Here is a 27,723-nt window from a genome sequence, read left to right as displayed (position 1 = left end):
GTCGATCCGCATAATTTTCTTTAGCGGCGACGATCATTACAAGCATCGCTGGAGACAGGCGCAACATCACGATGGGCGGAGTTTCGGACAGTTGACAATGCGGAGAGGCCTTATATCGACATCATGGCAGGGAGATCCGGCATCAGGCTTCCCTGAAAAATATAAATGTAGCCACCTGCTCCAACTAGAATCAGAAATATACAATCAACGCATAGCATTCATACCTACTGAGAAACCGATGGCGCTTCAAACATGGTTCTCAAACTCTACTACAATGCTTTGGCGCTTTTCCTCATCCTCCTCGGATCTGAAGCCTTTGTCTTAGAACATTGGCGAAACATAGAGGGTACATTGACCAAGATCCTGCCTGCTCCTCCGAAGCCATGGAGTCCGCCATCCGCTCCAAAATATGGTATATCACAAATGCCATCGACGTCTTCACCGAAGGAGGTGATGACAGCTCTCACTGCCAAATACAGAGCGAATACGATGGACTCGCTCGCATATACGGGTTCTTGCACAGCGGGAAACATCCGCGTTCGGAGAGAATGGTCAGTACTCCCGTGAAGCTTTCTCGGCATGTCTGACGACGACTCACACAGGGGCAATCTTTCCGCCAAGGAACGACGTGAATACATCTCCGCCGTGCAGTGCCTCGCACGTCTGCCGTCCAAGACAAGCCGTTCCTTGGCTCCGGGAGCTCGCAGTCGCTATGATGATTTCATCGTCGGACACTCACTGTACACTACGGTGATCCACAACAGCGGATATCTGCTGCCGTGGCACCGGGAGATGGTCTTTCAACTCGAACAAGCCCTGAGGAACGAGTGCGGATACACGGGCTACCAGCCTTACTGGGATTGGTCCAAATGGGCAGATACGCCTGACTCATCCAACCCGATCTTCGACGGATCCGACACATCGCTCTCCGGCAATGGCAAGTATGTTCCTCACGAGGGCCTCAACTATACGACCCCGGCCGGAGACCCTCCCGCCCAGATTCTCCGCGCTGCAGGAACCGGAGGTGGTTGCATCGCGAGTGGGCCATTCGTGAACTGGACGGTGAATCTCGGACCGATCTCCCAAGGACTCAAAGGCCAAGCAGGTCCGCCCAACCCACAAGCAGACGGCTTCGGATACAACCCGCGATGCGTCATCCGCGACTTCTTGCCCCAGACGATCCAGGCTTTGAACTCGTACCAAAACGTCACTGAGCTCATCTTGAACAGCAGCAGTAAGTCTCGCGATCCATATCCCTCGAGAGCGATGTTTGAGCTAACGAAACACTAAACAAAAGCCATCCACGAGTTCCACCCTGCCGTGGAGAGCGGCATTCACGCTGGCGGTCATGGCTTCATAGGCGGTCTCAACTCAGATCTCTTCGTCTCGGCCGGCGACCCATTGTTCTACATGCACCACACCATGCTCGACCGGGTCTGGTCGATCTGGCAGAGTCTGGACTTTGACACCCGGGTCTACAAGGACGCCTTGGACGGCACACGGACGATGCTGAACGGTGAGTACATCCTTATTGTGCGGCAACGGAGATCTGCCCACGTACTGATCGTTGCAATCTCGCAGACCCGCCGAGCGGAAACGTGACGCTGGACGATAGCATCAACATCGCGCCCTTCCTCAAGAACGTCACGGTTCGGGACACGATGAGTCCCACGAATGGTCGCTACTGCTACATTTACGACTAGGCGGCCCCGGACGACGATGGAAAAGTTGATGGGCCATGGAAGATCCAATGTACACAAGCGATATAATGACATTGGGCCCTTCCGCTCCTGGTTTTGAAGTCGGATTGAACCCACGATGCCCTCCCACATGCCTACTTGCCTTTGTCCCCGTGTTCTGTAATCTTCCTTTCCGGGCCGGAGCAGCAAATCTACCGGAACGCTCTCGCCAATTCATCATCATGTTCACCGCCCGATTGTTCGTCGTCGGAGTCCGGACCTTGATTCCGTCTCTGGGACTTCTGCCACGCGATTTCCGTATCTCTCCGCAGGAAGCGTTTCTTCTGCCGCAGCGATGCGACCGCCGACTCGTTGTCCTCCGCGGCCTGCACGACGTCCCAGCACCGCACGTCGCCGAGCCCCGCGAGCTGCGTGGCCAGCTTCTCGATGGTGCCGTAGCGGGGCAGCCAATCCTGGGCCCGCATGTCGGTGAAATGGCGGAAGGCCCATTCCAGGAGCTCGGCGATCTGTTTCTGTTTGCCCTCTTCCGATTTTGCGTCGTCGCGGCTGGCCGAGATGTGGATGGCGCTCTCGACCAGGACGAGGATGAGGCGGTCGAAGGTGAGCGCGTTGGGCATCACGCGCAGCGCGAGCAGCTCCGACACGATGAACACGGCTTGCTTGGAGTCCGGCGGATCCGCGGTTCGGCATGCCTTGAGCAACAGGTTGAAGGTCTCGATGTTGGCGACAGATTTCTTGGCGCCGTCGCCGATGGGCGTCAGGGTGTGGATGAGTTTGTAAATCTTCATCGCCGAGCCCAGGTCCTTCTGCACCGCGTAGCATTCGATTAAGAGGTTGATCACCGCGATGGGAATGCGGCGACCTTGCTGGTGAAGGGTTTGGATGATCTTCAAAGACTCATGCACGAGCGCCGGCTTGTCTTGCAGGTATCTAAAGAGTGAACGCGTTTCCGCAACGGTGGGCTCGAATGTCTCCAAAGACATGATTGTGAGCACATGCAGCGCTCTCCTGAGATCCGGGGGGCTAGTGTTCATGTATGTTGTAACGAGCAGTTCAAAATGAATCCTCTGAAAGCTAGTGCCCTGCTTGCTAAAGTGCGAAAAGACGTCTGTGCCGAGGGTGGCGTCTCCGGCTTTCGATGCCGTCGCTAGAGCGTTGAGACAGATTCCTGAAGCTGGGTTGATGTAGCCAGGGTTGACTTGAGTGCTCCACACCAGCTTGGTCGCAGCATGGTGCCGAGCCTGACTACCGTGATCGAGAAGCGCATAATACACGCTCTTGTTGATCAAGTTGGATGTGGAATCGTCGCGTGATCGAACAATCTTGTAGGCTTCTCCAATCTCTCCGGCATCACATAGGATGTATATGGCGAGATCAAGAAGCCAGCCATCTATGATCATGCCCTCATCCCGCATCAAGTTCAATCGCTCTATGGCCTTCTCGAATTGAGCTTCGCGGAAAAGGCCAGCAGCGACGTCGTGGGCACCGTCGGATGAGAGCGTGAACCATTTGTTGCGCATGTATTCTAAGATATCTGAGCGCAGTAGATGATCGAGGTGTATCGATGTCACCTTGAGCACCGCATGGCAAGTTTGTGCGTCTGGGACCAGACCGATACTGTCCATCTCTGCGAGGAGCTCATTGACGCGCCAACCGGCGCCATCCTCGGCATTGATATTGCAAAGGATCAGAGCATTGTACATGTGGATATCCGGAGGCTGTCCTTTCTCGCGTATCAGATGCTCCACCAGCCATCGAGTCTCCTTAACCCAGCCTTGTGCAGCGACAGCTCTGAGGCGCAATTTCAGAAAAGCTACCGACTCATCTTTGTAAGTGGCAGCATATTTCTTGTGAGACTCTCGTATTTTCGCCAGCGAGGCTTGATCTATGTCAACGGACTTTTTCGTAAAACATCTCGCAGTGGGCACTGATGCTCTTGGACCAGGGTGGAAGACATTCGTGCCGTCCGGCACCAAACTCGGTCTTTTCGTGAAAGCGCATCGCCGTCGGTCAGGGACGGTCGCATGTGTGTAATTCCTTGTCGGGACTAGGTGTATTGATGCTTGAAGAAGACGCGAGGCTTCTCCACTGCTGAGTTGCGCCCAGGAGGGACAGAGACGATTCCATAGCGGATCCACGGTACGCTGCATCATTCCTATGTCATTTTACATTTGCGTGATCGTGTGAGGTGGAGGACACCGCGGCTCGGACTTCGATGGAGGCGATAACTGAACATGTCGCAAAAAGACTCCCTCCACTCTGCATACCTTCAATGGTATGAGTGACGGCCAAATCGCGCGGACGGAGATCCCAAATAGGCAATACGCAGCGTGGTTGATGGAACTCTAGGGTTGATTCCGCCCTCACTGCACGGTTCAGCACACATAAAACTTGTTGCACAGCAACGTACAACCAAGAGATTATGCTATCGTTCATTTGCAATGGACTCGAACGCCCCTATCTATTCCTGTTTAGAGAACATATATCAGCCATGTGGGAGAATTTCGCGATGCGATCATGTTCGCGACCAGCATCGCTCAATTGCTGGAACGATTCAAGGGTAGGTTTGTCGTAAGACGTGTATGTATCATCTTGAGCTCTTATAACACATCACTCAATTTGTTCGCATGTAAGCGCTCATATACAATCGATGGGAGCCATTGGAGTAATTTCGAATCAGTACTGGACAATCCGCTCGGGATTCCTCAACCACTGCCCAACAGCGTTTTCGAGTCAACTCGACACATTTCAAACACGTCGGAACCGCTACCAGGTGAGAGGTCATCGAAATGTCAAACAAAGTCGAAAAGTCATCGCCTGTCATTAGGTAAATCCCACCTCTATATCCCGCCTGTCCTCCCAGCATCAATCATCAATAGGACAAAGTTCAAATCAGGATCTCTCCACCGGTGTCAATTTCACCGCCAATTCCGGCTTTACCCAAAGCCTCATGACCGTGCAGCGCTCCAGCCAATCCTGACTCCGTGCTTCCAAGTGCATATCGAACGACCAAACAATCTTTGCAAGGATTAGGCGCATTTCAGCGTTGGCGAGAGAGCGGCCGAGACAGGCACGAGGGCCGAAACCTGGTGACTGTCAGAATGTGATTTCTGAGAGCGTCAGATGAAGGAGAGCAGGAGTGAGGGACTTACTGAAAGGTTGGAGGACTGCCTTTTTGTCGGCGGGGTATGGTGATGAATCGAGCCTGTGGAGAGGATGTCAGGTCAGAAGGTGGCCCTTTGCATTGATTTGGGAATGATGGGGGAGATGTGTCATCGGCATTATGATGCACGCAGGAATCTCAAACTCACCATCGCTCTGGCACGAATTTCTTTGCATCGACGAAGTTTGCCTCGGAGTGGTTCGCCGCATATTGCGAGACAGACACCGCGGTACCTTCAGGGATGTAGTGCCCGCTGATGACCTCTCCTCCAGCACCGACCTGCCTGACAAATCCCACGGGGACTGGAGGGAATGCTCGCAAGGATTCCGTAAGCGTGGCATTAAGGTACGTCAAACGATTCACCGCGTCAAGGGTGATTTCCTCGTACGAAGGGAATGCTGAGCGGACTTCGTCCTGAAGCTTTGACAATTTGTCCGGGTTCCGCAAGAGCAGATATGTTGCACCAGAGAGTAGAGTGGCGGTAGTCTCGCTACCAGCGGTGATGAGTAGGCTCGCATTGGAGTTGATTTCAAGATCGGTGAGTTTAGATCCCTTGGCGCCATTGTTGGCGAGGATGTCGGTCATGAAGTCCGGGTGATCTACATCGCTGTCGCGGGCAATACGGGCGGCGACTTTGGAGGCAATCCATTTCGAGTAGCGTGCGCGAGCGCTCATGATGTTCGCATCTATGAGGAAGCTCTTGAATCTTTTCACCCAGGGAAGGTATTCCATGATGGACACGTAGACAGCGGCGTTGAGGGAGGAAAAGAGTAGCCCAACATATTCGTGAGTTGCAAGGTTCTGAAGACACCCGAAGGGTTCGCCTGAAGATTATGTGAGCTCAGCCGCGCAAGGTCATTGGGCAACTTGGCTTACCGAAAACCAGATCTGCGATGATATCGAAAGTGGTCCAATTATACCACTTGACCATATCGACGGCGTCGCCTTTCGCTGCGATGGTCTCCCTGAGTCGAGAGACAAGTTGATCAACATAGTTTTGGAGGAGAGGCTCCTCGCCGTTGAGTGACCTCTCACTGAACGCATGAGAGAGAACTTTGCGGCCTATGACGGTCAGTTGGGGGACGATCGGGATATGAGATAGGATGGACTCACCTCGTGTGTGGTCAGCATCATTTGCGACGATGATAGAGGGCACACCGTTGGGCGAGGGACCATACCATTGCTGATGCTGGTCACACAGTCAGATGCGGTTCAGGGTGGACATCAGATAAAAGTGCATACTTTGGCCATATTCGCATGTCCCTTTAGCTTCCCTGTGCGGAAACCGTAGATGTCGGTCCAAGCCGTATCGGCCGAGGTGAATGAGACCTCATTCGGAGCCAAACGAACGACGTCGCCATATTTCTCATGAAGCTCGACTGTAGCATTGACTGATCGACCGGAGATCAGATCACGAATATATGGGATGATTGAGAGATGGCGTGAAGCAGGACCGGGGATCTGAGCCAGAGGTCCACGAAAAGCGGAGCTGAGAGTCGAGAAGATGAAATACGCAACGGCCTATGGTTAGAGGGATTAGCCACTGCACAATCTCACCATGTTTCTTGAGCGCCGTGCTCGCGTGGTCTTTTTGCTTACAAGTGCTCCGAAGGTCACAACGAGGGTCAGCGGAGAGACGGCTTTATCTTGAGTCGCCTCCATGATCAATGCGTAAAAAGAGTATAGATTAAGTGGCGTGAGAATTTGAATTAGATTTGCGCCGCACGATCGGTGTGTTTTTGACTGGATTTCATGCAATGTGTGTAAGAGAATGATCTACCCAGAGAAAGGAGTACGTGAATATATATCCTCCACGTTGCTCGCCTTGATGCGGTGCTCAGCCCGGTAAAGCGCAGCAGGTAATCTGACGTGCGGTCGGCGGAAGGTAACGAAGGTTCCTCCGACAGCTGGGATCGCTCTCGCCGATCTGCACGCTTCCCACTGCTCCATTTGGCCCATTCGTTATTTACCATGACAGCGACCTTTGTGTCGGGGCTGACAGCGCTGCGTAACATGATGTTTGGTAGTTCATCAGGCATGGGCTTCAGTCTACCACCAACAACATCGGAGCTGTGAATACCGTATGAAAGTATGAAAGCACATGCACACCGTCCTCGGATTTATCACACATTAAGTCCTCGACTGCCGGGCAGACCTCCGAAACATCCATGGATGTACATACATGCCGACAACACTTGACGAGCGAAGCCGGAGAAGAAACTCTGCCTTCAATCAAAATGCAGAAATGTTTCGAATGGCATAGGGAATCTACCAGTCTATGAGACCAGCTGGTGTCTCTACAACGTGGTCAATACGGGCAAGGTAGGCGGCCGTTCAGCTGAAAGCCATTTTCGAAGGCTGTTCCCACAGGAAAGCTTACTAGTGTGTGATGGGCGCATGTCGGGGGCATGCTGGTTTACCGTTATACAGGCGCGGATCAACATAAGAGCGCCACAGGCGGCCAGACGCGAAGTCGATCCACAACATCTGGCAGGGCACAATGCTGCGGGTCCAACGGAGGAACTGCCCGAACACAGCTAGACATGATGCAAATTGGAAGGGGTTTGCGGCCGCGGCGTCATGTTTTCGGGGTGACCGAGCTGCTTCACGGGGCACAGACATCTGAACAGAGAGGTGTAAGGCTGGGTAATGCATCGTGTGCATATCCGCTCTCGGAGCGGCGATCACATAATGCTGTTGCATTGTCCACTTCGGCGAGGATCACACGCCGAAACCCGATTTATGATGACCGACGGCGCCGACGCCGGCGGAAGGATTCCGCTCGTCCCGCGCTGCACTGCAACTTTAATATTGCAAGCCAAATCATGTTGATCACGGTGATGCTGTTATTCCCGTCATACGTAATAGTAGAGTAGAGGTGAGGGTACATCCGGCTTGAGACGGAAAGATTGTTGCGCCGAGCGATGTGCGCTTCGTGGGGAGCTCAGACCTACAATGCGTCTGTAAGTGACGGTGATCTCGGTCCCACATGTCATGTCACGCATGTGATGCTTTGAACATCCTTACTAACCTTGGAATGTTTACATCGTCTCTTTGTCATTGAACGCCAGCACATGCCGTTACAGAAGTCTAATCCGTACGGAGTTCCCTGCTGCTCCACATCCGCACGATCTCAATACACATATGGGTGATGGGAGCACTTGCTGCTTTTTTATGAGGCGCGAATGCCCCTGATTCTGGTGGTTGACAACGTGACCAGAAGCCACTTCTCAACAGCTCTCGTTACAATCTCTTGATATACCCTGACTGCTTGCTTTTGAAAAGGCAGAGAAATGATCCACGGATTGCCAGTCAGCGCCTACGTATAGGTGTAAGGTGAATAGGGTTTGGGTTGTGCTGTTTGTTAGGGTTCGAATGAAGTACTACGCACTCATTTCCAGGTGCCACGACCCAATTCGAGATCTGAGATCATGACATTAGTTGGCCAATATGATTTCGTTCAACCACAGAGTCGCGGGTGAGACTCGGGGCATAACATGTGGTCATTGGCATCCACTGTATCTCCATTGAAATGATGGATACTGCGTGAAGGGGCATAGGCAGGAGCGACAAGTCGCTAGTTGACGAATTGGCAGTCACGTTCGGGCGTCCTCACATCAACGACACTCTCGGGTTTCTGACTAACTTGAACCATCGCAACCATACCGTCTCCAAGCCTCCAAGTAACCGAGCCATCATTCGGCATCGTTACGCAATATCAATAACTGAACCAACATGTCATTCATTCAAAGTTCCGACTATGATTTGTCCAACTTCAGTCTAAATCTCAACAGGACTGCTCCTCCACGAATCAATCAGTCGTTCACATTACCCCCGCTCATATTTCATTACGCGGATGAGGACACCAGCGATGACGAGAGTGATGCCTACATTGGCGATGATGTCAGCGCGCTCATGAACCACCAGCAAGATCTCGCACAGGCACAGCACGACTGGCGTCGCGCATGTCACGTCAAGATCATGGAAGGCTAGGAATACTCCGTACGACAAGGGTTGACAAAATTGACCCAAGAGGAAAAGCAACTTGCTCTGCAGAATACCGGCACCCTCAAATTCTTCTGGCTTGATGGACGCTTCAACAACATCTGGGACACGGACCTGATTCATATCGATCTGAACAGCACGCCGCAGGAACTTACCGAGCTGGTCCATCGACAGGTTCAGAAGAAATTTCGAGATCGACAGGAATGTCTGGACGACGTCCGCCGCAAAGGTCTATCCATGCGGGTCAATTGTTGGGCATCCGTCGGCTTCAATCGCTCCATTTACCTTAACCCAGATCACTTGGGGGTCTTCCGCGTGGCTCGCGTCTGGGACAGCCATGACAACCCGTCCAAGGCACCGAGCGCACAATCTTTCGAAGTCATCGTCGAGATGGATCGGATGCGCTTGCCACCTGGCCAGCGACCTCGTCGTCAACAGACTCGTATTTCTCAAGATGTAGTCGACCTGCGCAAAAACATCCAACAGTCCATCCGCAACATCCACGCCCTGCAAACATCCACCCCCTCTCCGGGAATGTACATGGTGCACCCGCCCATGCTCACATTGCAGCCTTACGTCGTTTTACTCCCACGCAGGCCGAATCCTCACGCTGGTGGGCCTCTCAGAATCGTCGCCTTCATGCAAAACCGCACCGTCTACCCACAGATCAAACTTCCAACACAAGTCATCCTCCGACTCCCCAACACCACTGACAACTTCACGGTCATTATGGGTGCCATCCGCAAATCATGGGACATCTACAGTCTCAAGCACTACGGGAAGGAATTTGCACCATACGTGGACGAATTGTCACCACCTTCGTTTGGTGAACAGCTGAAGGCTTTGGGGTTTGTAGCACCGCAAATCGTTCCGGAGACCGAAGTGGACGAGGAGAAGAGGGAGAGGAATGTCAGAACGAAGACCGCGTATATATTCCGGACTGGTATGGACATTGAGGATTTCCTGGATGGGAGGATGGAGAGGGAAATAAATGTGGAGGTGCATCTTGTGTCTGATCATGATTGAACAGCGTTGTCATGAAAGGGACTGACGTAATCATTTGTCGAGGATCGAGGTCCTCTCGTCAAATACATTTTGCTAGATTTACGATTCTATCGTTCCGCGCGCGGCCAATGTGGGCAGGACCCATATTCAAAGTCTTGTGGATGGTTAAATTAAGGCTCCTTATCACTCTATTGAATATGCAATGAAAGGGATAGAATACTGAAATGAACACTGATCTCGATTCAATATTCATCCCGAACATCGTTCGCTGCCGATGGACGATCGCCGCTTGGCCCAAAGGGGATTGTCCCCGTGCTCCCAGAAAAGTCCTGAGATCAATGACCAGCATGAGAGCTTCTGGGGCGTTGCTATTCACACTTTTCCATTTCGCCTCATTGCTCCTTCGAACGCATCGCCGAATCATTGATTTATCACCATCTCCTAATAAAGACTACACAGTAATGCTCGTGGTGTTTCGGGGGCATGATAGAGCGAGCGACATCATGTCTCAACGCCGGAGTTCGACAGCCCGAATCTCGTCGATGCGTCCAACGAGCTCTCGGTAGCAAGCGCATGCTGCATTCGACTTTCTGGCACCACCATGGCGCGAACCACTTCGAATTACCGCCTTTCGCACTCGCAGAAAAAAGCCCGGTGTCCAGCCCAAGTTCGAACACTCCCTACTCACAGCGAAGGGGTAAATCGCGAGCTCAATCATTCATCACGTGCCCAAATACTGAACCGGGACTCTTTTTGGAATTCCTGTATCCCCCTCAAGCACTTGCATATCTGAATCGCGTCCACTCATCGACAAGTCCCGTCGGACCAACGCGTGACCGATGGGATCATCGAGGTGTCCGTCGGCCCCATGAGGGTCGCCTGCAAGCTGCGAGGGGCTATGCATCCAAGACTTCCCCATCAAAAGAGAGAATCGTGGATGAGAATGGAGAGAAAGAGAAAGACCGTAATGTTGTGGACGAGAACAAGCGAGAGCAGGACGCATTCTTCCAAAAGTCAAAGAAGGACATCGAAGATAGCCGCGAACGTGATTTGTTGCAGGAAATGCCGGATGGAATTGGTGACGCGGATGACCCGGGAGATGCGTTTCCGGGAACCGAGTTGGATTCCTTCCTAGAGTCGAAGCAGAAACAGGCGCAAGTCTCGACGACGGAGGTGTCGCAAGATAGAGAGGCCTTAAGAGACGAGGCTAGTATTGGGAGCGCAGAAGGAGAGGAGGAGGATGCGTTTGCCGGCATAGATTTTGATTCTCTTCCGTCGTCGAGAGGGAAAAAAGACAAGAAAAAGAAAGAGAAAAAGAACGTTCGCAGGAGAGGGCAGGGGTGGACAGAGCAGCCAATAAGTATGACTGAGGCACTCGCCAACGACATGCGCGACTTTGATACAGGTCGAACGGAAGCAGAAGGTGCTGGAGAATCTCCGCTTGCGGCCGAGGAACCGGAAATGATACTCAAGACTCCGATCGAAATTGACGATCAGACAACGTGGCCAGGGGAAGATGTCGCCACCATGAGAGACCTTCGGCGCATTGTTTCTCGCAAGCCTGGATTGAGATTGGCCGAAGACGATGTCCTGCCAGAAGGAAACGCTCTCGAAGCAGCCATGGGAGTATACAACAGGTTGCAGTCCCCAGCAAAGCCCTCTCCGACCGTGTCGTTATTGACCGACGCACTTCTCAATTGGTTGAAAGAACACAAACGGACTGAGGCTGATGCTCACTTCATATCCGTCTGGAATAGTGCCCCGACGACTGAGCGAAGTCATAAAACATTCGAGAACGCTCTAGTGGTATTTAGAAGACAGGAGCAACCTCTGAGGCCCTTGCATGATGCGATGTTTGAAGCATTCCCTGTCAAGCCGCAACTGCACTCGGAAGCTTTCAGACTGGCATTTGAAGACAATGACTGGGATTTGGCCTTCCATATCCACACTGAGGCCTTGGCACTTGGTCCTCCCGCTGATAACGAAAAGCTGCAAGGTCAGTTGTTCCACTGCCTCGGAGGAAGCTTGACCGACGAAGACAGGAATAAGATTCTGAGTGTCAAGGAATGGGTTCGAAACTCAGGTGTCTCAAGTGTGGATGCTGAGATGCAGAATACTCAGAATGAAAACCATCAAGACCTTGACGGCGAACGAAAGTCATTCGCAAGCTCGCTGTGTCAGTTCGTTGCAACAGAAGTAAGCATACGACTATTGAGTAAAGGCTTCTATCTCAAGGCGGACGATCCTCAGCTTGATAAAAAAACCAGTTCTTATCGTGGGCGACGAACGGCGTATTATTGGCAGGATCAGCGCATCATTGCAGCCAAGAAATTCGTGACCGATTTGCTTGATTACATCTTCTCTGTCAGTCCTGCCGTCGTGGGAACTTCGTTTGCCGAAAGGACAATGGCAAGCCTGCTTTCTCTCTCAGAGAAGAGAGACGACCCTGAGGTATATGAGATCTTGGCCAAGTTCTACCTGTCATATCGGAAATCGCCTACAGCACACCCCCCCGAGAGTCTCCTATACCCTCTTCTGGGCCGCTCGATTCGATGGGAAAAAAGCTCCGCTCGGAGTGAAGACAATCATCTGCCTCTGGCCATCGTCATCGACGATTGGCTACGCTTCCACACGAAATTCTCTCGTGAAGCCTTCAAAGCGATCATCAGGCATTACGCAGAGATGGAAAAGCCTGACTTGGTCAACGAGTATTTCAATGCTTTCATGCGGGAATATCCTCACATATCGTCTTGGGGACCATCGATGTGGCTTCTCGTGCAGCCGTATGTTCGATCCGGCAATGTGACGCGCGCGGAGGAGGCCTTCCAGCGGCTCGTACATCTAGCTCAGCCATTCAATTCTACGCCAAATCGGTTCTGCTGGACAGCTCTGATTCATACCTATGCCCGCGCAGACGACATCACGAAGGCATTCAAGGCTCTGCAGTTGATGCATCAAGCCTCTGAGGAAGATCCGAAGCTCGCACCCACTGCGCATGTATTTCACGTTATTTGCAACATGCTCGCTCGGCGAGGCGACGTGGATAACGTTCGAGCCCTGCTCAAACAACACGACGAGCTCACCGGCATGAAGCGGACGACCCATTTGATCGGAAGTGAGATTCTTGCACTACTCGAAAATTATCGCATAGAAGAAGCCAAGGAGATTCTGTATGCTTCCGTGGCGGATGGTCTGAAGGGCGAAGTGAAAGGTTCCCACACGCAGAATTTCAATCTCGTTATCATGTCTTTGGGCCAAGCTCGCGACCTCAGCGGCGCAGTTTCAGTCTACAAGGAGATGAAAAAGTCGGGAGTTGCTCTCTCCGACCATACTTACGCCGCCCTCATTTACGCACTATGCGGTACCAACAATGAAGGGCTCGCCTTCGGCATGCTCCGCTATCTCATGCCTAGGGAAGGCTTCATGCCGACTTCCATAAGCTGGTCCATCGTGATGAAGGCATATCTCATCCGCGAGAGGTTTAGAGAGGTCGTCTGGATGCACACTCACCTGCAGCGGACGAATGTCAGGTCTGACAAGACGATTGAACAGATCTACCTCGAGGCGCGGACACAACTCGAGCTGAAAGCTGCAGGTTTGAGTGCTCCGAAGACATGGAAAGGCAATGGACCAGCTGTGCCTTTTGAGCGTAGTCGACCGGTAGCTGAGGAAATGTTCCGTCTGAGTGATTCTGAAGCGCGCACGATATGGCCCCCTAAAGAGCCGTCCGATGGCGTCGATGAATCGTCTGATCGACCTGCATCCGGAGAGGAGATCGAGACAGAAGATCCGCCCGAGCCGGTCAGCGAACACCCAGAAAACACTCAACCCATTTCCGCCGATGAACCGTCAGCCGAAGTTCACTCCGCGACTGGTGAACATTCGTTGGCAGATGCCCAGTCCGATTCGGCTGATGATGCGGTCGCAAAGACGCAACTGAATGACGCTGCGGAAGTGCCAGCGAACGTTCGATCTGATACTGCTGATAAGTCAGATGGCGGTCTCTCGGACAGGACAAAACAAGAAGCGGAAGACAGCCATTCTCAGGCCAACTCCGTAGTCGAAGAGTCCACCGAAGCAAAGCCGCCGGGCGGCGAAGTCTTTGGACCCTTCACGCTGGAGCAGTGGGAGCAGTTAGTGGAGCGGGTGACAGAGTCGAGGAGGCAAATACGGTTAGCCGAAGTGCAGGAGGCTGAGGAGTTCGTGGTGGACTCAGTGCAGGACACGGCGGATTTGCTACCTTTTGCAGACGGTTATTCTTTTAGCAAAAACAGGCACGATGTCAGAGCTGAAGCACTCCTGGCCAGGCAGCACTTCGACCACATCCTCAAGGTCTACGGAGCCGAGAGGAGTCTCGAAGCCGCGAGGCAGTTGTTCGCTCGATATCTCGCTCAAGGTGTGGACCCTCCAAACGAGATCCTTGCATATTTGATGCGCGCTTTGAACAGGTTGCGCCAGCACAAGGAGGTCGAGTCTTGCTGGGAACTTGCCAAAGAGCAAGCCGACCGCATGGTCGCGCCCGTCACGCTGCCCGTTCTACGACCTTTCGCATCTCGAAGGGGCGAGGCGAACCGCACGACCTCTTCCGCCGAGTCGACACTGCACTCTTCCCAACCACATCAAAAACCTGGAAAGTCAGGCTCCGTAGCCCAGACCATCCAGGGCGGTCGTCGCCTCATGCTCAGCCGCCCCGCCCTCTTCTACATGAAGACCCTCGTCGACTCCGGCCGCATCGCGGACGCCATCAACCTCGTAACAAGCCTCATCTCCGAAGGCTACAGCCTCGACAACATGACCTGGAACGTCTTCATCCGATACCTCTGCTCCGGAACCCCGCCCTACACTCTGCTGGCCTTCCAACTCACCGAGCGCTTCCTGATCCCAAACTTCCCAGGCTGGCTGGATGAATATTGGCCGGTCCCCGACGATCACGAACTCCGCACCGGCTTGCAACACATCCGAGCGCGCTACATCCGCGTCGACCACCTCATGCCGCAATACCAGACCTTCATCTGCCTGAGCCGCGCCCTGCTCACCTTGCGTCGCGCGGAGTCCGTCGGCACGCAATATCTCGAAGCGCCCCATCTCATGGTGAAAGGAGTCAATCTCGCGCGATACGTCGGCCGTCTGAGACAGATTCGCCAGAACGCCCCACGGACGCTTTACGCGGTGCAGTGCATGCCAAAATTGAACGACGAGTGGCAGAGGCAGTTGAGAAGGGAGGATGATGATTTCGGGGACGAAGATGGATATATTCGTCCAAACCCTGGACCTTATGCGTTTTAGAAACGGGGCAGGTTTTAGAGGAAACAACCACGACATGGGTGTAACGATTGTATTACTACTACTGAAACGCCATCTTGGCCACCATCACCAACACCACGATCGTTGTTATGTTTTAGATATATGTATAGCGCGTTTTTGTGTAGCTTAGCGGGTTTGTATTACTATCACATTTCTACAATTCTCGAATACTGGAATACTTTTGTGATCATCCCAGTAAGGTGAAATCGGCATTTCTCCCCAATCTATCTCTACACAGCATAAAAATCTTCTACGTTCTCCTCCTCTTACCACCGCCAGCACCACCGCCCTCCCCACCATCCTGATTCCACCCCTTCCTCTTCTTCCCCTCTCTCTTCCAAAACTCGTCCCGCTCCTTCTTCTCCCGCTCCGTCCTCTTCTCCATATTCTCCTTGACCTTATCCCGATAACCCTGCTTGCGTTCCTCCTGTTTGGCCCTGCGCTTCTCAACCTTCGCCTTCCGGATAGTCATGACCTGCGCCATGAGCCTACGCGCAGCCTTCTCCTCGCCGCCGACGACCACCGCGCGTTTCTGGACGTACGTCTCCTTGCCCGGCCGCTGCGGTTTCATCCGGACGATTTGCGATTTGTACGGTAGCTCGGCCTGGAGTTTGCGCGGGACGCGCAGGGGGTTGAAATGGCGCTCTTGGCGCTCAATCGGGCGGTAAGCGCTGTTCTTCAGCTTCGGCGTGGGCAGGTTTTGGTCCGCGCGGACCTGGCCGGTCAGCCGCATGCCGGTCCAGGCATCTCCCTGAGCGCCATCGCCGGCGACGAGGAGGTTTGTGACCGGGTTGTAGAAGCGGTGGGGCCGGACGGGGAACCAGGCGCGCAGGAAGACGATGTCGCTCATGAGGATTTTGTCTTCGAAAGTTGCGCGGAAACAGCCTTCGGGCTTCGACAGGGCTTTCTTGATCTGGCCGCGGACGCCGGAGACGGTCTTGATGCTGGCGCCTTCGAATTTGGCGATTTCGAGGGCGGAGCCGAACATGTCTTTGATGAAAGCGGTGTTCTTGAAGATCTTGTAAGGGTGCCCGGTGAGTTTGAGCTTTTTGACGATTTCGGTGCTCTCGTCGACGTTGAGCACGACACCTGTCGCGGCGAGACGGAAGCCGGGGTTCTTGTTTGAAAGGCTCTGCACGCAACAGAAGCCAGTGTTGGGTGCAGCCAGCGGCCCATAGAACGTTCCAAAACAGTGCATGTGCTCAGGGGTGTACTTGAGCATGCGGTTGCGCGTTCGGGAGTCGCTGATGCTGTAGACAGGGGTGGTCTGGAATCTCCGCCACCCAAGCGAGAAAATCAAGGGATCGTTTGTCTTGAGAATCTTCTTGTGCCATCGATGCCGCTTGATGCGTACTTGGACGAATCCCATTCGCTCCTCTGTAGGCTGAAGACCACCAATGAGAAGTGGAAATCGTGCGTCGAAATTCTCGGTGAACTCGCATGGCACATTGGAAAGGATGATGCGCGCATAAGTGCCCGCGCGATGTCCTTCCGCACGAACACGCGATAGGTCATCCAGATCCTCAAACTCGCGGCGGTTGATATCCTGTTGCTTTTGAAGAAGAGCTTTCTGGGCATCGTACCATTCATCCTCACCGTACTCCTGCTCTGTGCTGGCTCCGTTGGCTTCGCGATTGGTATTCTTGGGGTTCAAGAAACCCTCGCGATCCTCTTCTTCGAACCGCAATTTCAGTTCTTCCTTTTTGCGTGCGTTTGCATCACGCTCTGCCTCGATTTCATCTGCAGCATCTGCTTTGGGCACATTCTTTTCACCAGTTTCGAGATCTTCAAATTCACCATCTCCTTCGTCATCATCGCCTCCCTCCCCATCCTCATCACCAAAAGAGTCATCATCGCTCCCGAGCTCTTCAGCATTGGCACCGCTGACCCGAGTTGATGCGAATCGCGCTCGCAAGGACTCGATCATGTCATCGTCTTGCCACTTGCTTTCGAGTTCAGTGTAATCGAGTTCAGGAATCATGCGATCGTCATCTTCGTCATTGGTGATCTTTCTCCTTTGGAAGAAATCGTCTTCTTCGGGCTTCTCATCAGCCTCTCCATCTTCATCGTCTTCGCCTCGCCATTTCTTCACGACATCCGCCGTGGAGAGCATATTGTTGTACATCATCTTGGCGAGTTCCGCAACGCGGTATGGTTGCTTTCGACGATGTAGTGCCAAGGCACGATCTGCCAGATTTGATTTCCATCGCAGCTCGTCATCGTCATCATCATCGTCGTCGAATTCGTCTTCGTCTCCGTCGAGATCAAGTTCTTCGTCGCCGGAACCTTCCTCGTCAGGATCTTCCTCCAGATCTTGATCGGAAACGGAGGATATCGACCCGAGATCGCTGTCAGAGTCTGCGAACGCAATGTCACCTTCGACCTGCTGATCCTGATCTTTCGGTTTCTTGCGCAGATTTGAGGGTGCTTGCTGCAGGGCCTCGAGATCCGCTTCGTCATCGGTATCGCCACTCGCAAACCCCTCATCCTCATCATCCTCAACTTCGTCGTCCTCGTCCCTTTCCATGACCGATGGTTTCCGACGATCCTTGCGGCCCGTGTTTTGGGCTTCATCATCGTCGGCGACCTCTCTCAATTTCTCTCCTCGATTGAACAAAGCGATACCCTGGTCATCCTCTCCAAGTAATTTCCGCTCAGCCTGCAGACCAACGACCATCTGTTCGCCGAGTCCGCGATCTTCGTCGCTGTCATCTGCATCAAAGTTATTGCTCTTGATGTCGATGTATACAGCATCCTTGTCCACCAGTACACCGCCTACATCGCTCATAGGTGCATATATGATCTTTTGCTTTTCCCCTAGCCGTCTCCTCTTCTTTGTTCCCTCAGCTTTCTCTTTCGCCTGTTCAAAGTGTGGTGTGGGGCAAGGGTCCGGAAGGGCCTCCACTCGATCGACCTTTAAATCACCAATGCCAGGGATGTGTACACGAGCATCGTGAGAAGGGAAATTTGTGCCGCGCAGATATCCGTATAGCGCAATCGTGCGATCGCACTTCTCGTCAGCTTCAACCGTGGTCGGTGGTGTGATGTCGAGCATTCGATCAGCCAATGCGTAAGGATGTGAATTGCGCCAGACCAGCGGACGGGGATTCTTCATGACACTGAGAAAGCGCGAGAGGTTGAGGACTTCACGATCCGGGTATCGGCCGTTGATCACACCCGAGAGGTAGAAGAGCTTGGCACCTTGGTATAGTTCGGACCAGAACCGGTGCTTCAGTCGCTTCTTCTGTGCCTTGAGTGTCTCCTGCTTGCGGAAAAGATCGAGGTGTGTCAAGATACCAAATATATTTCCCGGCATACCCGTGCTACTCAACACTGAGAGGAACTCCATCGTCTCCATTTCGAAGCCGTAATTGCCGTCGATCATGAGCAGGACGATGTCCACCACCTTTGCGAGGTCAATCGCCGATGCCAGACTCTCACTTGGATTTTCCACGAAGGTCAAACGCCTCCTCTTACTCGTGACAATTGTGATTGGACCGGTCGGCTGTGTGATGGTTTGTCTCGTATATTTCCTCACCAAACTCTTGATCAGGGTAGTTTTGCCAACACCGGGCGGTCCAACAACACCGACTACCAACGGAGGCGCCTCCTCAGGAAGTCGGTCGACCAGCGGTACATGTAGACGCTTTTCCTTGACATCGTGACTGCGAGCGGCCTGCTTCTGAAGCCTTCCAGGCGCTGCGAATGCAAAAGCTTTGGGGTTAGGTTGACTCGCGTCGTGCTTCTTCTTTGTCTTCGAAGTCCGATGCGGCCGGTGGGTTTGATCTTCGCCTGCCATTGTGGTGGGACTTTGCACAGGACGTGCAGGCTGTCACCGAAATCGTAGCAATATTCGACCCGGCGATGATGGCAAACCAAAATTTAGCGGACAGAGAAAAATGAGCTTAGCTAATGTCGCGTGAGTCCCAATCGGGTAATTCGTGCACGTGCTATCGGCGGGATCGGCCGCCTTATCGGATCCCATATGTTTGAGGGCGGAGAATGATGCGGGAATGCTCGTCACTCATGAATCACCTGGAGATCTATGTGGGTGTGTATGGACATTAGCAATGGGTGAATGAAATTCGGATACAAAGATGAAGATCGTTCATTTCAATCTAAAACCAACATTGTCCCAATTCGATGCCGCCTTCACAATCTCGCTGAAGGTCATTTTTTAACGCCGAACCACAGCGAACGCCATCTATGCCCCCAAACGCCTATTAAAATGCACCATCCCGGCTTCTAAAAAAACATTCACGAAGTCCGGACACACAACATGTCTCGATTGAACACCATCAGAAGAAAATAATCTCCTCCGCCTTCCATCCTCCCTCGAACAGTGCCTCCCTCACCGTCTTCTCCATCGGCTCCGGCCCACAGACCAGCACCATCGCTTCTCCACCCGCATGCTTCTCCCTTGCCGCACGCTCCTTGAGTAAGGGCGCTGCGATACGTCCCCGCAAGCCCGTCCAATCGTCCGCTGGCTGAGTCAGGAGATATAGCAACTCGCAGCGATTGGCGTAATCGCGTGCGTACCCGTCGAGTTCTTCCCGACACAAGATGTCCGTGACGAGGCGATTGCCGTCGATGACGACGCAGCGGACGTGGTCGGAGGGATTGGTGAGTACGGCGCGTAGGACTTGGAAGATTGGCGTGATGCCGCTGCCGCCGCAGATCATGTACAAAGTCTTAAGCGGCGCGACGGAGGGGACGAGGGATGTGGGATCGGGAGAGAAGTTGGGGACGCCGTTGAGGGTGTAGCGGCCCTGTCCGAGGTATTCGAATTTGCCGATGGGACCCTTGAGGTCGAGAGGGTGGCCGACGGGGATGGAATCGAGGGCTTTCGTCATCTTGCCGCCGGCGTAGCCGGGAGTGTCGAAATAGACTTTGATGAGTACATCAAGGTAGCCGCGTTTCGAAGTCTCAGACAGAGGCGTGTAACTGCGAATGATAGCTTCTCGGGTGACGGGATCGCGCAGGCGGATCATGAGATGTTGGCCGGTGGGCAGGCCGAGCGCTTGGTCGTCGTAGTCGAGCTTGAAGGTGAAGATGCGAGTGTCATGTGAAATTACCTTCTTCGCATGGAGGATGGATTTGCGCCAGTTTTTGGGATCGAGGAAGATAGGTCGCGGAGGAGCATCTGCGGTCTCGACAGCGTCTCCGCTCGCTAGAGCAGCAATGGCAGCATCGTCAAGAGTGCCAATATGGTATGAAGGCATCATAGCTTTGGCATTCTCACTGTCTGTGAGGTTGTCAGTCTGAAAGTTCCTCGTATACATTTTCGCTCGGCTGCGACTCACGAATAGCCATGAACTCGTCCGTGGAGTCCAGTGCAGCAGCATTGATAATACTCGAAGCGCCGCCTGGATGCCCTTCCAAGAAGGCTGTTCCATCGTAAACCTCGTTCCGAACAACGAACCATGGCTCGTCTTCCTTGTCATGTGCACGAAGCTCTTCAAGAGTAATCATCCGATTGACGCCATCTTTAGTCATCTTGACCTCCTTGATTTCTTCCAACACGGGTTTTGTCGCGATTTCACCACCAGTCTGTTCGCCCCAAAACCCGTTCGTCAGGTCGCCACCCGCCTTCTTGACCCGCTCCATCCAACCTCCTGGCATCAGAGCAGGCTGCGTAGGATGCTCAAATTGTAAGACACCGCCCTCATTCTTGACAACAATGCGGTACCAAGGATTGTTCATCATACCGAGCACACTCCAATACATGTCTCGAGGTTGAAGGTTCATGCTCTCGTCCATTGCTCGAACAAGAACGTCCTGTGCTTTGGCTAGATCCGCGACAGGAATTTTCACATTCCAGAAGCACCAGCAGAATGAGGCTTCCCGCCATCCGAAATCGACAGCACCGCCGTAAAGATTTTGAGGAACAGCGTCCCGATACCGGTCTTCAGCGTAATCGATGTCCGACAAGATCCATGTCACGCCTTTGTCGAGAGAGACTTCGACGCGAGTCACCCGACGTCCACCACCGCCGTAAGCGTATCCTCGGACGTTGTATGTCTTCGTTGAATCATCACTTGTGAGGCTTACTTTTTCATCATGGGCAGGATATGCGATTGCTGAATTGGTGCTGAGGTCGTAGATGGCATACCGCTCATCGGTCCACCATTCCTTCTTGGCGGCAGATTCCTCAGGAGAGACCATCGTCGGAAGGACTCGGTTGTCGTAGATGTGATACCAGTTGTCGCTTGGCTCGGCTGTGACAATCAGCTTCTTGAGCCATTTGACACTGCGGCCGCCGATCTGGCCCGGAATGATGACGCGAAGAGGCTTGCCATGGTCCGGACGAAGAACATCACCGTTCATTCTATGTGCGAGCATCATGCCTCTGTTGGGATCCAAGGCCCAGTTCAGCTTGACTGATGTGCCGTAAAATCCATTGGGTAATTTGTCGGCGCCTTCCATGCAGACATATTTGGCGCCTCGTAAAGGTTTCGCCTTTCTGAGGACATCGCCTAGGATGGCGCCAGTCCAGAGAGCTGTCGACACACCAGCAGCACCCCACGAGAATCCTTTCGTTTTGCGGACGATATTCTGTTCCTTCCGCCGATTACCTGCACAGACAAGTGTGACAGGGTAGGTGTGTTGCTCGTATTCCTCGATGAGTTCACGCAGGGTCAACTTGAGAGGTTGTTCGACCATTCCCTCGACAGTGAATTCCCAATCAGGAATCTCATGATCCTCTACTCGAGGGACATGCCCATGATTTCGGACGTAGAACAACTCCGGACTTGTGAGGAAGCCCTCGTCATACAGGGCAGATAGCGGCGCTTCGACGTTGAAGGGATGGACGCCGGTCAGTCGTATTAATCGTGGATCTCGGGCCAGCCATCCATCTGGAGTTTTGGAATCTTCTTTGAGGACTTGTGTGGGTATTGTCGTAGGCGGTGGTAGGGGAAAGTCTACCTTCGGGGGATTCGGAGTGTCGGTGAAAGACGAAGCACTGCTCGCATCGACTTCATCTGAAGAGCTTTCACTTGTCAAAGGCGGCGTTGGCGGCAGATCTAGTCTGACGGAGTCCTTGCGGATCGGTAGCTCCTTTACCATCTTAGAAACCGAAGACATTATCTAGGTGTGTACGTGGAGTGCTAGGTTTCACTCAAGCACGCAAGTGATGTAGTGATACAAGAGAAGACAAGCCCGCTCAATAGTCACGCAGGAAATATGAGAGAAAGCTTGAAAGGTTCAGGTTGTCGTCAAAACGTAAATGCGTGACGACAGAGTCAATGAGAGGGATAGATTTCTGGCAGGTTAAGACGTTTGACAACACCAGTGTCACAATGGTGGGATTACGCAACAAGGCTCAAAGCATACTTGCCGGTACCTGGCAGACACAACATTTCTCGGGACATACTGGCCACACATTTCGAGGCATGTTTCGAGGACTTGTCGATTGAGGAGGCGAGACGCCGATCCTAGTTCGCTGTGAGCAACGTCTCAGCGCAGATGGCCGATTCCGCCGATGGCCGCGGAAAATAGTCTCGGAGGAACGATCACTCCGTGCCCAGCTGGCCATGTCGATTACATCACGGAATTGGAACATCTCGCGACATTTTGGAAATTGGGTTCTGAGCAGTGGAAACCCTTTCCGACGTGTGGGAGTCTAGAAAGTGAGGCAAAGTCGAAATAGCGTGGACGGCTTATCTTTGGCTTTTTCGTGGTGCATAATCTTTGGTGTGTGGACAAATCTGGCCTAGGCGGAGCTGACTATCGCGCAACCCTTGGACGAAGGCGTTCATCGCCGCGTGGTGGAGGCCGACATATTGAAGATCTTGACATCAGCAATGCGATGATCGTTCAAAAATATTAATGTCTCACTACGGCTCGTGCGGATATTGATGCCTTCTTCGCAATATATTGCTCAATCTGCGCGATGAAATTCCAATTTCTCTCATGCATTGGGACTTGCGGCTGCGACGGCAAGGCTATGATGGCAAGTTATTACAAAGAGTGAAGCAAAGACCATGGCGTGAAGTGAGGTTTCTCCTCGGCCGCTTTCCGCGGAACTATCCGTGGTGGAATCGTCCCCATGATTAGTCATGTTCCGCAACGCCCGCGGACCGAAATCAACAAATGATCCGTGGATGTCTTGCTACCTGCCTCCGAATGTAGCGAGTATCCACTTAACCCGAGAACAGATTTATCTCTATGGGATTGGAAGGCGAAACTGATCACCGACGTCAACTGCATTCAGTTGTGATCAATATAGCGAGGAAAAGGAAACAATGGGATACTCGTAGTTTCCATGTACAGTATCACGGAAGGATTCAGCCCAGAATGATGAATGGAAGGATCGTCGTTGGAGATAGACGAGACCAACGTTTCCTGTCCGATCAACGCCACTGAGGACGAGGTGGTGTTGTGTTGTAGGGAGGTATGTCAAAAGAATGCCCAGTACTGTGGTGTATGTAATACGGCGGCCTTATCGTTCTGTATCAGCCCATGAGAACGCCCCCACCAGAAATCCTCCCTAATTCTGTTTATTCCTGGCCGATGGTTGTGGTGGTGGGGCGCACCAAAAAGTCCTTATCGTGCCTGCAGCCCTCGGAGATAGGCGCGCTTGTTACTATTCACTCCTCCACCATTGGACAGAACATCTTCATCTTATCGTCTCTCGCGTGTTTTTGCCCATCGGCCGCCATGTGGGTGGTTCGCAACATCACGTCGAGATCATCGAATGCAGTAGCCTGTCATCTGCCAGATCTCCTGGACCTTCTCCGTGGGCCGGCGAGTTTCAGTGGCTAACGGCTAGTAATCGGTCATGGTGCGATCTCGACTCCACCACGTTCAATGCCTTGCTGCAGCGGCGGCGGCGGAATTGGCATGTCGTAGCGGAAATGAGAGCAACATGATTACAAGGTAGGTCGGTCTCGAGCCGCTCGGCATATGCTGTCGTGGGTATAGTAGAAGAAGGTTTGACTCCGCGATATTTCCTTTCTACTCCTGTTCCAGCACGTCTCCCTCTCCTTCACATCATCCCTCTCCCTACCTCAGTCGCTCGTCCAGATCCCAGGATGAGTGACAACTTGGAGATGGCGACCGAAACCCAAATCGAGGGTCTCGAAACCCAGATCGAATCAGTGAATTCAATCAGAGACATTCCAGATGCACCAAAACAGAAGCGATTGGTGGTGGTCGGCCTTGGTATGGTCGGTATTGCATTCATCGAAAAGCTCATGAAATTAGATGCGAAGAGAAGAGAATGGGATGTTATTGTCATCGGCGAGGAGCCGCACCTTGCATACAACCGCGTCGGCTTGACCAGCTTCTTCCAACATCGTCAAGTGGAGAATCTTTACCTCAACCCTGAATCATGGTATGCATCCATGCCAACCGGCTCCCTATCATATCACCTCAACACTCTCGTCACATCCATCGACACCGAGAAGAAAACGATCGAGACAAAAACGGGTGAGACCGTGCCGTACGATGTACTCGTCTTGGCCACCGGATCTGATGCCATCCTCCCAAAACACACACCTGGACATGATGCGAATGGCGTCTTCGTCTACCGCACAATCGATGACCTGCAAAGGTTAATAAAGTATTCGTCAACGCAAAAAGGCAAAGTCGGCGCCGTCGTCGGAGGTGGTCTCCTCGGTCTCGAAGCTGCCAAGGCCATGATGGATCTCGAAGAATTCAGCAAAGTCAAACTCATCGAGCGCAACAAATGGGTCCTCAGCCGACAACTGGATATGGATGCAGGAAACATGGTCGTAGAACAAGTACGAGCGCTCGGCCTTGAGGTCCTCCTCCAAAAGCGAGTCGGCAAAATCAACACAGACGCGGAAAACAATATGACCGGCGTCACCTTCGAAGACGGGGAAGTTATGGAATGTTCGGCGATTTGCTTTGCCATTGGTATCCGTGCACGCGATGAACTGGCGAAAAAGTCGGGAATAACGTGTACGGAGCGTGGTGGTGGCATCATTGTCGGGGACGATCTCGCCACCTCAGCACCAGATGTCTACGCCATTGGTGAATGTGCCAGCTGGGAGAACCAAACCTTTGGCTTGATTGCGCCAGGCATTGAGATGGCTGATGTTCTAGCATTCAATCTCACCCAAGCCAAAGCTCACTCGCCTCGTGCATTCAAACGGCCGGACCTCAGCACGAAACTGAAGCTGCTAGGCGTGGAAGTCGCCAGTTTCGGAGACTTCTTCGCTGATCGTGACGGACCTAAGGACCTCCCCATGAAACGACAAGACAGCGGCAAAAAACTAACCGAAGAGGTCAAGACGACGACGGCAACTCCTGACGCTTCGGCAATTTCAAAAGTCAAGGCCTTGACGTACAGAGACCCATTTCAGCAAATTTACAAAAAGTATATCTTCACGATGGATGGCAAGTACCTCTTGGGTGGCATGATGATCGGAGACACCAAAGACTACGTCAAGCTGGTACCCATGGTGATCAAGCGAAAGCCCCTCGAGGTGCCTCCATCGGAGTTTATTGTCGGCAAGCACAGCGGGGATGATGATGCCGACGACCTCGACGATGACACCCAGATCTGCTCATGTCACAACGTTACCAAAGGCGATGTGGTCAACGGACTCAAAGATGGCACATGCAAATCAATCGGCGACGTCAAATCCTGCACCAAAGCCGGGACTGGATGCGGTGGGTGCATGCCACTCGTCGAGACCATCTTCAAGAAGACCATGGCGAGCCTCGGGCAAGAAGTCAAGAACCACCTGTGCCCTCACTTCGAATACTCTCGTGCAGATCTGTTCAATATTGTTTACGTCCGGAAATTGCAATCTTTCGAAACCATCATGAGCACATGCGGCAAGGACATCAACTCCGCCGGTTGCGAAGTGTGCAAGCCTGCGATCGGATCTATCTTGGCATCATTATTCAACAAGCATCTTCTTGACGGCTCAAGACGTGGTCTCACCGACACCAACGATCGGTTCCTCGCCAACATTCAACGCAACGGTACATTCTCCGTCGTGCCACGAGTGTCTGGTGGCGAAATCACGGCCGACAAGCTCATTGTTCTGGGAACGGTGGCCAAGAAATACGACCTCTACTGCAAGATCACGGGTGGTCAACGTATCGACCTGTTCGGCGCGAAGAAGCAAGATCTTCCACGCATCTGGCAAGAACTCATTGACGGCGGCATGGAGTCCGGCCATGCATACGGCAAATCGCTCCGAACGGTCAAATCCTGCGTAGGGACCACGTGGTGCCGCTATGGCATTGGTGATTCCGTCGGCATGGCCGTCCGCCTGGAGGAGCGCTACAAGAGTATCCGCGCGCCACACAAGTTCAAGGGCGGTGTCTCGGGCTGCGTGCGTGAATGTGCCGAAGCACAGAGCAAAGACTTCGGTCTGATCGCGACGGACAAGGGCTTCAACGTATTCGTGGCGGGTAATGGCGGTGCCAACCCCCGTCACTGTGACCTCCTCGCCAAGGATGTGCCCCCAGATGAAGTCATCCCGATCCTGGACCGCTTCATCATGTTCTACATCCGCACAGCAGACAAACTCCAGCGCACGGCACGTTGGGTCGAGAACCTCCCCGGCGGGATCAAATACCTCAAAGAAGTCATCCTGGAAGACAAACTGGGCATCTGCGCCGAGCTCGAAAAGCAAATGGAGGAGCTCGTCGGCACCTTCTTCTGCGAATGGACCGAAGCCCTCGCAGATCCCGAACGCCTCAAAGTCTTTGAACAATTCGGCAACACCAGCGACAACCTCGACGGGACGGAAAAGGTCGTCGAGCGGCTCCAGAAACGTCCCGTCCACTGGCCCAAGGACTCCGCCACCGTCGACTTCCGCGGCACACAATGGACAGCACTCACCTGGCAACCGATGGCGCGCATCGACCAATTCGTCGACGCGGCCACCGGCTCCTCCCTCGCCGTCAAACGCGGCGACACCCAACTCGCGCTGTTCAAGGTCAAGGGCCGCTACTACGCGACGCAGCAGATGTGCCCGCACAAACGCGCCTTCGTGCTCAGCGACGGGCTGATCGGCGACGACTACAAGACCGACAGCCTCTGGATCAGCTGTCCGCTGCACAAACGCAACTACACGCTGTCCGGCCCGAACGCCGGCGAGACCAGCCCGTCCGGCGCCGACGGCAAGGAAGCGGCCGGGAAATGCTCCAACGACGAGACCGTCAACATCGCGACCTTCCCCGTCGAGGCGCGCGAGGACGGCCTCGTCTACGTCAAGCTCCCGCCGATCGAGGAGCTGGACTCGGTCCTCGGCACGAGCAAGTGGATGGTCCGCGAGAGCGAGACCGAGGGCGTCGTCGCGAAGGACTTTGAGCAGCTGGACCGGAAGTTCAACATGAAGGGCCGGAAGGGCGTGCTCATGAGCTCCGCGCAGAGCCACCTGCCGGGGGGATTGGGCGCGCCGGCGAAGGCGAAGGCGATCCTGGCGGGCGGGGAGAGCGGGAAGGGCGGTGGAGGGCTGGATTGGTGAGGGTGCGGAATGACCGCACTCTGTTGGATGTTGACGTCGATACTGGGTTTGTTACTCTTCCCTTTTTTTCAACTAGATTGGAGTTGGGATT

General features: G+C 53.3%; 8 protein-coding genes across 8 annotated transcripts; 4 read left to right on the top strand and 4 right to left on the bottom strand.

Moving 5' to 3' along the window:
- Positions 1 to 489: 489 nt before the first annotated feature.
- K489DRAFT_318036 (Di-copper centre-containing protein) lies at positions 490 to 1,703 on the top strand (the record flags this gene model as incomplete). Its single annotated transcript, XM_033601284.1, has 4 exons — positions 490 to 551; positions 603 to 1,234; positions 1,298 to 1,516; positions 1,582 to 1,703. The coding sequence occupies 4 exons, from the start codon at positions 490 to 492 to the stop codon at positions 1,701 to 1,703; spliced, it is 1,035 nt and encodes a 344-aa protein (XP_033460357.1).
- Positions 1,704 to 2,278: 575 nt separating this feature from the next.
- K489DRAFT_304841 (uncharacterized protein) lies at positions 2,279 to 3,499 on the bottom strand (the record flags this gene model as incomplete). Its single annotated transcript, XM_033600521.1, has 1 exon — positions 2,279 to 3,499. A coding segment is annotated over one exon (1,221 nt), but the record flags the coding sequence as incomplete, so codon positions are not given.
- A 626-nt stretch (positions 3,500 to 4,125) lies between these two features.
- K489DRAFT_336693 (cytochrome P450 monooxygenase) lies at positions 4,126 to 6,608 on the bottom strand. Its single transcript, XM_033602210.1, has 7 exons — positions 6,463 to 6,608; positions 6,106 to 6,384; positions 5,977 to 6,052; positions 5,740 to 5,925; positions 5,012 to 5,687; positions 4,853 to 4,905; positions 4,126 to 4,786 (listed from the first exon to the last, which is right to left on the bottom strand). The coding sequence occupies exons 1-7, from the start codon at positions 6,523 to 6,525 to the stop codon at positions 4,593 to 4,595; spliced, it is 1,527 nt and encodes a 508-aa protein (XP_033460355.1). The 5' UTR covers positions 6,526 to 6,608; the 3' UTR covers positions 4,126 to 4,592.
- Positions 6,609 to 8,598: 1,990 nt separating this feature from the next.
- K489DRAFT_369695 (uncharacterized protein) lies at positions 8,599 to 9,894 on the top strand (the record flags this gene model as incomplete). The annotated part of the gene is made up of 2 exons (XM_033603063.1): positions 8,599 to 8,830; positions 8,876 to 9,894. The coding sequence occupies 2 exons, from the start codon at positions 8,599 to 8,601 to the stop codon at positions 9,892 to 9,894; spliced, it is 1,251 nt and encodes a 416-aa protein (XP_033460354.1).
- A 364-nt stretch (positions 9,895 to 10,258) lies between these two features.
- Positions 10,259 to 15,493, top strand: K489DRAFT_379303 (uncharacterized protein). Its single transcript, XM_033604615.1, has one exon. It carries the CDS (start codon positions 10,357 to 10,359, stop codon positions 15,157 to 15,159), a length of 4,803 nt encoding a protein of 1,600 aa, XP_033460353.1. The 5' UTR covers positions 10,259 to 10,356; the 3' UTR covers positions 15,160 to 15,493.
- Positions 15,428 to 18,976, bottom strand: K489DRAFT_317743 (DUF663-domain-containing protein; the record flags this gene model as incomplete). The annotated part of the gene is made up of 2 exons (XM_033601259.1): positions 15,428 to 17,424; positions 17,464 to 18,976. 2 exons carry the CDS (start codon positions 18,974 to 18,976, stop codon positions 15,428 to 15,430), a joined length of 3,510 nt encoding a protein of 1,169 aa, XP_033460352.1.
- A 499-nt stretch (positions 18,977 to 19,475) lies between these two features.
- Positions 19,476 to 22,245, bottom strand: K489DRAFT_388160 (nitrate reductase NiaD; the record flags this gene model as incomplete). The annotated part of the gene is made up of 2 exons (XM_033606393.1): positions 19,476 to 20,422; positions 20,481 to 22,245. The coding sequence occupies 2 exons, from the start codon at positions 22,243 to 22,245 to the stop codon at positions 19,476 to 19,478; spliced, it is 2,712 nt and encodes a 903-aa protein (XP_033460351.1).
- Positions 22,246 to 24,230: 1,985 nt separating this feature from the next.
- Positions 24,231 to 27,632, top strand: K489DRAFT_317713 (uncharacterized protein; the record flags this gene model as incomplete). The annotated part of the gene is made up of 1 exon (XM_033601258.1): positions 24,231 to 27,632. The coding sequence occupies one exon, from the start codon at positions 24,231 to 24,233 to the stop codon at positions 27,630 to 27,632; it is 3,402 nt and encodes a 1,133-aa protein (XP_033460350.1).
- Positions 27,633 to 27,723: the final 91 nt, after the last annotated feature.

The sequence above is a fragment of the Dissoconium aciculare genome, assembly GCF_010015565.1.
Source record: "Dissoconium aciculare CBS 342.82 unplaced genomic scaffold K489scaffold_5, whole genome shotgun sequence".
Taxonomy (NCBI): domain Eukaryota; kingdom Fungi; phylum Ascomycota; class Dothideomycetes; order Mycosphaerellales; family Dissoconiaceae; genus Dissoconium; species Dissoconium aciculare.
Note: the sequence above shows the minus strand (reverse complement) of the source record. Positions and strands in the feature narration are given on the sequence as shown.